Source organism: Hippocampus comes, unplaced genomic scaffold (genome assembly GCF_001891065.2).
Source record: "Hippocampus comes isolate QL1 unplaced genomic scaffold, H_comes_QL1_v1.1 scaffold234, whole genome shotgun sequence".
In the NCBI taxonomy this organism is placed as follows: Eukaryota; Metazoa; Chordata; class Actinopteri; order Syngnathiformes; family Syngnathidae; genus Hippocampus; species Hippocampus comes.
Window position 1 is genome coordinate 77501 of NW_017805479.1, and position 12855 is coordinate 90355.

At 44.3% G+C, this 12855-nt stretch overlaps 2 protein-coding genes across 2 annotated transcripts in view; both read right to left on the minus strand.

Annotated features, from left to right (window-relative positions):
• The window catches only part of snapc4 (small nuclear RNA activating complex, polypeptide 4), a 9586-nt gene extending 2364 nt beyond the window's left edge, over window positions 1-7222 (minus strand). Inside the window, exons 1-19 of the mRNA XM_019875691.1 lie at window positions 6909-7222; window positions 5524-5634; window positions 5321-5361; window positions 4313-4409; window positions 4204-4241; window positions 3998-4114; window positions 3725-3865; window positions 3557-3641; window positions 3404-3485; window positions 3169-3276; window positions 2838-2910; window positions 2586-2750; window positions 2363-2513; window positions 2184-2290; window positions 1997-2091; window positions 1751-1845; window positions 1541-1641; window positions 334-1452; window positions 1-251 (exon numbers count right to left, since the gene is read on the minus strand). The exon at window positions 1-251 is cut by the window's left edge and continues 85 nt beyond it. Coding sequence (XP_019731250.1) covers window positions 1-251; window positions 334-1452; window positions 1541-1641; window positions 1751-1845; window positions 1997-2091; window positions 2184-2290; window positions 2363-2513; window positions 2586-2750; window positions 2838-2910; window positions 3169-3276; window positions 3404-3485; window positions 3557-3641; window positions 3725-3865; window positions 3998-4114; window positions 4204-4241; window positions 4313-4409; window positions 5321-5361; window positions 5524-5632 — 2975 coding nt within the window. The 5' untranslated portion in view covers window positions 5633-5634; window positions 6909-7222. The remainder of the gene's footprint in view (window positions 252-333; window positions 1453-1540; window positions 1642-1750; window positions 1846-1996; window positions 2092-2183; window positions 2291-2362; window positions 2514-2585; window positions 2751-2837; window positions 2911-3168; window positions 3277-3403; window positions 3486-3556; window positions 3642-3724; window positions 3866-3997; window positions 4115-4203; window positions 4242-4312; window positions 4410-5320; window positions 5362-5523; window positions 5635-6908) is intronic.
• Window positions 7223-8845: 1623 nt separating this feature from the next.
• Window positions 8846-12855, minus strand: part of pomt1 (protein-O-mannosyltransferase 1) — a 15818-nt gene continuing 11808 nt past the window's right edge. Inside the window, 6 exon segments of the mRNA XM_019875698.1 lie at window positions 8846-9123; window positions 9449-9626; window positions 9718-9844; window positions 10128-10241; window positions 10322-10419; window positions 11143-11260. Coding sequence (XP_019731257.1) covers window positions 8949-9123; window positions 9449-9626; window positions 9718-9844; window positions 10128-10241; window positions 10322-10419; window positions 11143-11260 — 810 coding nt within the window. The 3' untranslated portion in view covers window positions 8846-8948.

Consider the following 12855-nt stretch of genomic DNA (forward strand, 5'->3'; position numbering starts at 1 on the left):
GCGCGCTTCCTCCCCGTGAGGGATGGCTTGGGGATGGGAAGGGTGTAGGCATGGTCGATAGTGACCGTGGAGGTGGATGGGCCCAAGGCGGGTGTCACCGATGAACGAGGAGGGGGTGGAGCTAGAGGGGGCAGGTGGGTGGGGCCCACAGGCAGGGGTGGGGACACAAAGCACACAGGAAGAGAGGGCGCGGTCAGCAGGCAGATGGGACCAGGTGTGCGGGGGAGGAGGGTTGGAAGGCGTTGCGATGTCTGGGGGGACACAGGAGCATGTTAATCACCCCGTTAATCAAAAGATGTCAATCAATGGCTATTGAAGAGAAAAAAAGTTAACCTGTGATTGGAGCTTGACTGGAGGTGGAGCACGAGGTGGCATGGTCAACGAAGGGGGCATGGTCAGGAGGCAGACTAAAGGGGCGGATTGGGGGAGGAGGTGAACCTGTTGCAATGCCCTCACCGGCTGCGTGTCTGAGTTGCGGGCTCGGGTGGAGTGCAACATGGCTGCCACAGTCTTTGGGTTCTTGAAGCCCGGGGGCTTGCACTTGCGCTTCTGCGTGGACACCTGGCGAGACATTCGGACAGGTTTCTTTGGTGGTGACCGAGGGGGCGGTAGTGGGGTGTCCCGCCGGGGCGGACAGCGAAGCCTCCGCAGGGGTGACGTTCGCTTCTCTCGACTCCGCCTGAGGATGACTTCCTTGCAGCCCGAAAAGTCCACCATCATGGCGTGGAGGAGGAGCCTGAAGACGGGGGTGGAGCTCAACGCCGTCTTGTGCCCGAGGGCATCAGCCAGCGTGGGTACGGTTAGGCTGGGCATGAGCACATTACCCACCCAGGGTAACACAGCTGCCTGTAGCATGTAATTCATCTCCGTGTCGGTCACGTGGCCCTTCTTCGGGCGATGTTGGAGGTTGTTGTACTTGTTAGCCTGATGACACAGGTGCGAATGCAGCTCCTTCTGTGACACCATCAGCATGGCACCGTTCACGTGGCGCTCCTCCCAGCTCAGCTCCCGTGGCGGTGGTCCCACCACAACCGATCGGCCAAATTTGGCCACTACCGTGGACCGGACAGACCCTGTTCCTGACAGGTGGCAGTTAGGCGCTGGATCCAGCGTCACCAGCCGGTCCGTCGGGAAACTGAACTCTTGACTTTCTTCATGTGGGATCCATTCGTGCATGGGTGGGACCAGATAATACTCTTCCTCCTCCTCCTTCTCCTCATCCTCTTCCTCACTATTCCCCTTCACTGACTCTTCTTCCTCATCTTCTTGCTTCTCGTCATCAGTGTCCATATACGTAATCTGGTCCTCATCCTTATCTTCCTGGCTGCTATCCTCCTCCTCCTCCTCTTCTTCTCTGACTTTCTGCAGACGCTTCCTGATGCCTGAGCTCATCTTGGTTTTCACCGCCTGAATGGTTTTGCTGTCTTGGGAGATCTTTGGTCTTCTTTTAATCTGTTGGAGAAAAAAAAAACACATGCCCGCATACAATAATATGAAGACAGTTCCATTGTGTTTTATGCTAACACCGTCTGTCATGTACCTTTGCAGGCTTTTTTGCTTGTCGCATCATTTTTTTCCACTCTCGAAGACACTGAGCGTCATTACGGTTTGGAATTTCCGCTGCGATCTTTGCCCAGCGACCTGCCGACCGACCAACCACGTGGCAAACACTCATCAGCACACACAAAATGTCCACATGTTAGCGGCACTGGCTAAAATGCTAATCAAGGTGAGAGCGATGGACACAGACCAGCGCCATGTTTGTCTAGTAGCTGGACGAGGAGTTGGTGCTCATGGTCATCAAAAGGTCCTTTCTTGAGTCCTTCCTTCAGACAGTCCAAATATCTGTAAGACATATGACAAACGCGGCATCAGTCCCATCAGTCCCGTTTGTCCTGTCAATCACATCAGTCACTTCAATATAGTCAGTTAAATCGGTCTGGTCAGTCAATTCGGTCGTGTCAATCTGGTCTATCCCGATCCTGTTCCTCCTCACCGGTCCCTGCAGGCACCGTCCGTGCGTCCTGGAACCTCCAAGCGGATTTTCCACCACATCTTCTCGCCATGGCGTGCAACTGCTTTAAGCAGCAGCTGCGGAGAGGAGCAAGTGAGGGGGGCATATGATTTAGACAAGTGGACTAGACACAGATTTCAGAACCAGTTGATCTCACTCTTCAGCGTACCTGATCCTCCTCTTTGGACCAGGATCCTTTCTTCAGCTGGGGGTCCAGAACTGAAGTCCATCTGTATATCAGCTGAGGCGTGTCTCGACCCTCCATGAAGTAACTGACTGAGTAAGGGAAACAAGAAGAGGTGTGGTCAGGGGCAGGTCGATGCTGCATGGCACCGCGGGTGTTCTTACTCTGCGTGTACGGTATGAAGTTCCCGATCCGCATATTGTCAACCAACTGCGAGAGCTTCTGGTCCTCGGCGGAGGTCCAGGTACCACGCTTTAGAGAGGATGAGATGAACCTCTGGAACGTCTGCAGGCACATGAAGGCAGTGCGGCCCGTCTGATAAAACAACAAAAGTGTGTTACCACACAACCTCACCAAGATCCATCTGCTGTTTTCGGGGGACCTTACCCCCAACTCCCGAGCGATGAGGTCCCAGTTGGTCTCCTTGTGTCTGCTGCTGACCTCCTTGAGACGTTGAACCTCGTCGGCGCTCCAGCGGTTCTTGTTGACGGCGGGATGCAGGAAGTTCTGCCAGAAGAGACGAAGATCGTCCGCCTCGCGAACGCCTTCAAACTGACCCAGACGGTGTTAGCCACATGTTAATAAGTCCAGAGGATGAACTTAGCACTCATAGACAATCTTTGATGGGGGCTCACGTACATCGATCTTGGCGATCTTGTGCCAGTCATGGTCCTCGTACTGATCCCCAAATAGTTCCTCGTCCTTTTTCACTCTGGCCAATCACAGCACACCAGTGTATGAAACTCCCCGCAGAAGAACACTCAAACAGGATGCTAATAAGTAATGACATGCCTCAGACAGAACCACCTCAGTTTTCATATGATTGGGTTTTGGACCACTTCCTTTGTCAGAATTTGTCAGTTTTCATCCAAAAAACACAAATATGTATGACTCGGTTTTATTTGATTATCTTGAACAGATTCATTCCGAAAACCGAGGTCCCACTGCAAACACATATGCAAAGTCGTACTTGATGGATTCAATGTCTTTCTCCAGACTTTCGATGTGGACTTTGAGCTGCCGCTTTTCATCTTCTGATTTGCCCGATGAGGATAACTTCTGACTCAAGTAGTCAACTCTGACAAACATCGAGAAGAAAAAGATGAGTTTGAAACACTGGAATGAAGAGGAGAAGAAGGAGAAAGGGTAGAAGAAGGAGGACGAGGAGACAGAAGGAGAAAGAGAGGAAGAAAGAGAAGGTGAACCTGGACAGCTTGGGCTGGATGAGTCTCTTCAAACTGTCTCTGGACACTGAGTCAATCAGCAACGTCTTCTGCCAACTCTCCCCTGAACACACAAACAAAGGACAATCCAGAAGATGCATAAAGTGTGCGTTGATGGTAGACCGGAGTCCTCACATCGTTTGACTTTCATCTTGCTGCTGTCGAGGCAACCCTTCATCTTCATCATTCTCTCTTTTGTGTCCGAATTGGCAGGAGGACCCTTCAGGCGGACAGAGCGGCGTTGTGATCAGTGGAAATGTCACATGACTGAAAGGTCAAGTGATGATTAGGTGAAGACCTCACCAGGCCGGTGACTTTGTCTTTGAAGTACGGCTTCAAGAAGTGACCCAGGAATAAGGGGGCCTGCTTTGGGTACGACGAGGAGGCGGGCTCTTCTTTGGATGCTTCTCTGAATGGCCCAGACAGCTGAGACAGTACCTCCTTCTACACACGCACACACCCGGACTTGTACAATGACGGCTGTGTTCGTGTGTATTTCTCTCGATCTATGACGTGTGTGATTACATGTGAGTGTGGATGTGTCCGAGTGTGCGTGTCTGTTTGTGCCTTAGTGACCTGTTGTCGCTGGTTGTGTGACAACAGAGTTTCCAGCTGTTTGAGCTTCTCTTGAAGGATCTGCTGGTACACAAAGTTCATCTGAAGACACGAGTCCACGTTGATGGACAGACCCAGCTGATGTCAACACACATACACACAGGTGTTAACGAGTTAACATGTTGTTGAGCAGTCACATGTTAATAACCGTTTCACGGCCCACCGACCTCACTTTCACTGCTGCTGCCGCTGCTGTCATCATCATCTAAAAAACACACACGGTGATGACAGTGAGTTGCGCAAGCTCACCTGACAGGACATGGAAGCAGTGGGTACCTGACGCAATGGTGGAGCTGTGTGGTCCCAGAACGTTCTCGAGATTCTGGATCTCCTTCTCGATCTTTTGCCTCTCAGCCAGCAAACCTGCAGTTGACTGAATGGACGCACACGCATGCACACACGCCATCTACTTTTTAATCAGAGTAGCTTGTATTTTAGGGCTTATATGAAGATATTCACTGTAGAGGTGATTTGAGAGAAAACCAAAGCTTAAAAAAAAAACAAAAAAACAACAACAATGTCAATTGTTCAATTGATTGTCGTCACTTTTGATCAGAGTCTTGACACGTTGACTAATCTTTGTAGCCGTATTCTGGACTCATTCTGAAAACAAGCTCACGTTTCTGCTCGGTTGGAGTTTTCTGACTGATTCGTTTATGCAGTTCAATGTTGCAGTTGTGGTTTGAGATACAAATGACCCAACTTATGAGTTCTTCAAGATACAAGCCGCTATTTGGTCATTTAAATTTTTCTTTTATTTTTTTTGCTTTAGCTTGCAAGCGCAGACACGAGATACGAGCCGTGCACGGTGGTGGCAGTGGACTCAATTCATATTTCAACAAGCAGAAGTTTGACATATTGAATTGATAAACAATGGGCAAAAAAAAGAGACTTTCAAGCTTTTTATTGACCCTCCGAGTTGAAGTTTCCTCTAAAGCTAAATATAAAACAAAGACAATTACATCTTGTGTAATTAAAGCAAACATATAGTGTAGGCTAGAGTGTGCTAACGTAATACTAATGCTAACACATAATGGGAAACTTAGATTTGAACAATGACTGTGCAGCAACATGTGACTGTACACAGTCAAGGCCCCACTGGATCGGATAGTCTAGCCTAGGATGGCCTTGTCTAATCTTGTGTAAAATTTGGTGAGTTTTCAGGAACGGTGTAACCAACATGAAAACCAGAGATGATGATGATGATGATGATGAGTTTCACCATGTGGAAAAATCGGGGTGCATGCATGCATGTATGTGTGCGTGTACACCTGGGCGTCTTACCTGTTCTGCCTCCTGGTCTGTGTCCACACTGGATTCGTCATCTAATCGAGAGACAAGACGTTAACATCACCAGCTGGTGGTATGTTTGTAGGCGTCATCAAACATGAAGTCAGACACACACACTTCCTGTTTGTAATTTAGCTCATCTCCAATGGGAAGAAACACACAAAGCCAATCAAAAGCGTCAAAAGTGAAAAGATAACCTGTGTCATCGCTGCTGACTTGTTGTAGTTCACTGTTGCTGACACACAAACGTCTTTCTAAAAGTTCCACTTGCTGCTGGATCCTCTCTCTCTGCTCGCACAATGACATGACTATGCACACACACAGGCACACACACGCAAACACACACACACACGCACACACACACACACACACACACACAAAAACATAATATTAGCATAAAATAATACAGATACTACAGATCCTGTACACTACACTACATGTGACTACAAAATAAGCGTGTAACCTTACATCCATTTAATCGATGTATCGATGTGTCTTACCCGTGATCTAGCGACATCAATAGCTGCACATCAACACATCGCTTTTATAAGTTATTGATTGGTTGAATCAATATACTGTACAGTAATTAAACGGACTTTATACTCAAAATTCCCAAAGGCCTTTCATTTTAAATCAAGTGTGAATGTTATTTTTAATCAATTTAGATTCGTTTTTCGCTCGTACACGTCATCTCTGGTCGACCATGGAGATTATGTCATACGCAACATAAAGAATAGATAATAATAGATCAACGTAGATCATCCCCACCAACCAATCTGCAGAAGCGCAGACCATGTGCGGCCCTAACCCTGACCCGTGATCTGTACAGATCACGGATTTATGATGATCTGTTGAACTACTACAACCGACGGTTAATTAAGACATACATTCGATGAACTACGAGTGACATAGACACACATGAATGATGATGTTTAATGTCCTTATTATGGCAAAAGTTCACAATTGAATGGTGCAATGTGAGAAGTATAATGAAGACGCCAGAGCCGCTCTGTGGCTGATCTCAAATTACTGAAAAGCAAACAAGTTTTTTTTCTTTACAATAATGGTTGACAGTTCGTTGAAATTGCATGAAAAGTTACTATAAAATGGACATGGACATAGTCAAAGCCATTAATAGTGTTGCAAAATTTATTATAGAATATAGTTTTTTTTTTAAAGAAACTGGTCTACTTAGTTTGCCAGGTGCCGTGTGATGCAGTACCGTTACAAGTACAAACACGCACACCACAAGCACGCGCGCGCTCACACGCCCTCACTCTCTCTCACACACACATGCACACACACACGCACACACAAGATCAAAGCGATGTGGGAAAGTGGTAACGTTCCAGAAATCAGGACGAATACGTGAAAAATATAATATGAGCAGCATGGACTACACGCGCACAGACACACAATAGTTCATTACAGTATACAAAAACACTTAATTTTCCTACGATATTATCTAGACACACAGAAGAGTTCATTACAGTATACAAAAACACTTAAATTTCACATAGTATTGTCTATTTACACTGCAAGAGAGTACAGGATTATTGTATTGGCTTTATCTATGACGTACCTTTATGTGCAGTGCAGTTTGTACTAATTTTGACGTCGTTCAATCAACGTTGTGCGGGTTTAGTAGTTTAGCATATTTCCCAGCAGGCTTTGCGTCAAAACAACACAAACGACCCCACAACATGGCGACTCGGCGCCGCGTCAAAATCACCGCGCCCCGAGAACTTTTACGATGTCAAACAATTTCCAAAAATGTACAAGAAGATCCGAAAAACGTCATACAGAACAAAAACAACAGTGATTTCCTTCGCTTCTCTTCGAATGACTTCCTTATTCATCACCTCCGGTAGTAAACCGTTTACTTCCGGGTGTGTTTCTCCGGTCTTTATTTATTATTATTATTATTATTATTATTATTAATTTAGGATGCGTTTGAGAAAATCTTACGATTCTATGATTATACAAAAATAATAAAAATGAAGATATTATTTTCATGGAGAAAAACCTGTCACTGGAAGAAACGTGGGAGGAAAAAAATGACATGACGTCATGAAGGCGGACCGTCCATGCATGTTCTGGAAGCGCTTATCTTCGTTTATGTTGTGGTTTAAAGTAGGACCAAATGTGTGAATGTGAGTTGGAATGCTTGTTTGTCTATGTTCCTAGACATTGATTGGGGACCAGTTCATTATTTGGAAAGAAAAGATGTGAATGAATACTTTGGAATGTCTTAAACTTCTGCATTTTGGTCATAAAATGTGGTATGATCAGCTAAAAAGCACAAATTCACGATTGGAAACTAACAGAGTCTGCTCAAAATAATACCACAGATGTTTTAATTTTTTTTTTTCATGGGAATGAACATGTAAACACTGATTTGGTGGAAAAAGTAAGTGAACCCTTCAAATTAAGATGCTGTGGCATAATCTCAAGAGAGCTATTCACACCAGACATTACAAAACTCTTGTAAACAATCCAAGTTTTGTAAATTTGTAATTTTACATTTTTGCTTAATTTAGAGTAAGTTAAGCAAAAACTGGAAAATTACCCCAAATTTGTAAATTTTTCGCCAATTTTAGGAAGGATGTTAGAACATCATTATTTGTATTCAATGTCCACAAGAATAAATAACAATAATTGAACAAAAATAATTGGCCTTTTTTTGCATCTGCTGATTTTTGACTATTTTAAAAGAGGTGATATCAGCCGGACAAATAGGTCAGTGCCTAATAATAGCAATATTAATAAATTAATTTGAACAAATTTCTCATTTCATAAGTGTGTGTCAAACTGGTAGTCCTTTGCATATATCAGTTCCCAAGAAGTAACTCACAGCTTCAAAAAGGTTCGTGACTCCTACACTATAAAAATATGAAATTGATTTTTTTTTGTGTGGTTAAAGCAGAATCTGGATGTTTACTCATCTTTATTCTTATGAAGTTGTCTCCCACTTTATGTACCCTTAACTGGTGACCAGTCCATAATTCCAGTCTAAAGTTTGGAATCAAACAATTCATTTTTTTTCTTGATTTAAATATTTCCTGAATTGTAGATTAATACTGAAGTCATCAATATTGTGAAGAAATATTGACGCCATTATTAAAAACAAAAACAAAAAAAACCCTTTTATTTATAATTTTGATTCTTCAAAGTGGGCATCTTGTGCCCACATAACAGCTTTGCTCATCTTGGTATTTTTTTTAAGATAAGATATCCTTTATTGGTCCCACACTGGGGAAATTTACAGTCTACAGCAGCATATTTTCTGAGTTGGCTTTATGATGTGGGATGCTTTATGACCTGGAATGACTTTCAGATCACAGCTGGGCACTATCAAGATTGAGTATATTGAATTTCTTGATCTTTTAAATGTGTTTGAGACCATTTCAATTTGAAGGCGTTTCCAAACTTTTGACCGGTACTGCATGTACCCTGCAATTTGTTGGCGACCAGTCCATCTAGAAAACATATAGATGAATAAATAAAGGACAAAGTGAGTAAAAAATAAACTTGAACTTTATTGTTTGTTAAAAGTGACGAGATGTGACGACTTCGGAAGCACTGTCCATTCACAAGGCCTGATATCACTGAATGGAGGAGTCTAGCGGCGTCGATACAAGATGTCCCAGGAGCTCCTCCACTTGAGCGCTCGCAGCTGATTGGCCGACAGCTCTGGGCTCCCAAAGGTCAAAGGGCTGAAGGCGTGGTAGGACAGGAAGACACACGCCAACACGACAAAAACACACACCAGCAGCACACGGCGGTGTGCGTCCTTCCTGAAAACACACACACACACACACACACACACACACACACACACACACACACACACACACCTGACTCTTCTTATTCTGCATGGTGAAACTTTGATGCATTGCGGTTTGTTTCGAGCATGGATACAACAATGATGCTAATGCTAAGCTACAGCATGTGTGTGCATGTGTATGTGTGGAGTGAGTAAGACGTGCGTATTTGAGTCTGTATATGTAACTGTGTCTGTATAGTGAGTGTGTGTGAGTCTTTAATAAGTCTTTGTCTGTTTGTGTTTGTGCACAATGTGTCTGTGTGTGTGCAAGTGTTTGCGTATGTGTGCATATGTACCTGAGCAAGTGTGTGTACACATGCTCCAGCAGGGCGGCGCTGAGCAGGTGCAGAAAGATGAGTGCAGGCAGGTAGTGGTACAGGAACAGATGTTTTTCCATCAACACGAACGGAACAAAGTTCAACAACCAGCCGCCGCCGCACAATACGCCCAGCGATACGAAGCGCTCCCAAGCAGCTACACACACCACACACATTTAAACGAGGTGCACGGGTTGTTTGTTGGTTGATGTGTGTGTGTGCGTGTGTGTGTGTGTGTGCATGTCTACCATCTGGTAAATCTTTGATGCCCCGCCTCCTCCTCAGCAGGTAGATGGCTGCCATGACGTGATAGCCCAGGAGGGAGAGGTGAGACACACCCCATGATGCTGGATTACCAATCAGATGGATCTGAGCCTGCCACAACACATGCAGATTATGATCTGTCACTCAACGACTCAGACTCACTCCTTCATTTACCGTACTAACGGTACATTAATAATCTCTCAAACACACAAATTATAATCTCACACACACAGGTTACAATTTTTCTCAACAACACAAAAACGTGCGCGCGCACACACACACACACACACACGCGCACACACACACACACACACACACACACACACACACACACACACACACACACACACACAAAACCAACAACATTGTGCTTCCGCATGTGTGCGCATCTCACGTTGGTGGAAGGGTGGAGCCAGTAGGCGATGTTTGTTTCCATGGTGAGCCACTCCAAAGGGGTGGAGCTATATTTGTGCTCATTGTCTTCCTGTTTCACTGACAGCATCCTCCACTGGTGGTGACATCACAGCATGACATCCCCTTCGACGACGATGTCATGTTGCGACATCACCTGCGGTGACAATGACGCACCTGAACCTCCAGAAACTTCGACAACAGGGAAATCTTCCGGTTCACGTCAATGTGTGTGGGGGAATGAAGCTCCGCCTCTCTGTCCTTCTGCTCCTCGCCTGCAGACACAGGGTCATTCGATGCCAAATCATCCATTGGGTCAATTTTAATGAAACTTGCTGTACTTGTAAATAGTGATGGCACAATGATATATCTAAAACATTAGGTCAATCGTAGCACCAAAATGTAATATGTTCAGCAAAAAGGGGAGTGGCCGCCTTCCTTTGAACCCTTATATCTCAGGAATCGCCGTCAATCTTCACAAAACAGGTATTGTTAGAAAGGGAATTCAAGGATTCCAAATCTGATTGGCACGGACGATCTGATTCGAGTAATTTTACATTTTGATCTATAATTTAACCTTGAAATTAACCTTGTGGATCACGTGACATTAACAGTGTTTTTAAATGCAATCTCTTGCGTCTTCTCTAAAACATAAAAATTTCAGAGACGCTCTTTTTTTTTTTTATTATTTTGCAGAAATTAGGAGTCAAAGTATCCATCCCCTCAGATTTGCAATGCATATTCAATGAAAATTGAATGCATATTCAACTTCAATGAATTTGTAATGAATATTCAACATTCAATGAATACTTACTTCCAATGAATATTCAACGAATGCAGCTTTGTGCATACACATCAGCGTCAGGGACATTAAATTTCAACGCAAAAGGGTGTAGAGTGACGCAGGCTGCCCTCTGCCACTGTTACCTAAGAAGTTGACATACTGACCAGTGAAGTGTTTGTGTGTCTAAAAGAGTGTGGGAGTTGAGTAGGCATACTGGTCCCATATCTGTGCTCCTCCACTGTCCATGTCACGCCACTGCTGTGACCTTTGATCTTCTCTGCGACAACCTCCATCTGACCTGACGCCCAGTCTGGAAGCGATAAGCCACTCAACTAGCACGCGCGCACACACACACACACACACACACACACACACACACACACACACGCACACACACACACACACACACACACACACACGGCTTTGTGTGAATCAGGAGGAAATGGGAGTGTTGTGTGTGAGGCGGTGTCCTGTTATTTACCTTGAGGACTGCTGACGTGTTGACATGAACCAAGCGAACCTCTGACAAAATCGTCTTCCACACCTCGGAATCATCCTCACGGTTCACAACGTCCTCAAACACATCGAAATATCAATGTTGTGATCAATATCGACATCACTGTCATCTGCGTAAATCTATATTCAAGATTGATTTTTGCACATCATATTTAGTTCAATCACACATGCTGTGCAAATTGCCTTTTGCACTGCCTTGCCCGCTGACATCTGGATTTTGGCTTGTTTTACTGACGCTTCTCTCTAAGCAGCAAGGTCATCTTGCATTTGTGTTGACAGAAGTGTAAAAGCAAATCAATTCAACTAACGCTAGGAGCTTCATTGATGTAAACAATGCATCCGGCATATGCAGAATGTCACGTGACCAAACCTGCAAAACAAATTACGGGGACTTTTTGTGTACTCGCACTGGAAGTCTGTGTTCCCTCATCGTGTTGATGGAAGCCAACAACTTTGGCTTTTCACTACATTTCTTTTCGATTTAAAAGGGCTTACATTAACTAAAATCCCGTGTCGCATTATGGCCAAAGGCAGAATCCTGCCAAATTATGGTGCCTTTTGGTGCTGTAAATAGTAAATTGTTGCTCTGGATGATGATGCATGTTAAAGAGGTGGCGGTAATGCACCAAGAGTATTAACCAAACAGAAAGGAGAAGAAGAAATGGAAGAAGTACGGTTTTGTGTTACACTGAAGTTCTAGCAGTCATTTGGGAATCATAAATGTTCTGTAAACACTGTATTCTGATTAATGCAAAATAAGAAGTAAGGTTAGTGGGGCTGCCATTTTGGCCTTGCACTGCCATTTTGGCCTTGCACTGCCCTTACAAACTAAATACATGGCGGCGGGTTCAATGTCTTCTTGTTTTATGTTTTATGGTTAGTTTGTTTAAATTTTTGATGGGGAAAAAAAGATTAAAAAAAAAACTTTGTCCGACCTACCAACTCTATGCTGAAATTTCATGTTACCGGAAACACACTATCTTTTTTGTTTGGCCTTACAGTTTCCCTTGGAGGGCCGCGATTACTGAAAATATATAAAGAAGTCAAGAATAACGGTTTATTCACCTATTGTTTAAGTTACCTGAATAAGGGATTTCATAAAAAGAAAATGATTCCAGCCACTCTTATTTATTACAAAGGAGAATTTAAAATTTTGATAGAGATTTTAGTAAGCATCATGAAAGTTGACATTTGATTTGCTTTCGCGAGCCACATAAAATGATGTGGCGTGCCAGATCTGGCCCCCTGGCCTTGAGTTTGAGACCTGCGCCCTAGGAAGACCAAACTAATATAAAAAACAGGTGAGCTGTGATGTTCACATTGCAAACCCAATTAGTTCCTGTGAGATGACTTACCACTCTCCAAAGGTTTTGGGCGGGCATGGACACGTTGAAGTCGATGTAGCCCGACA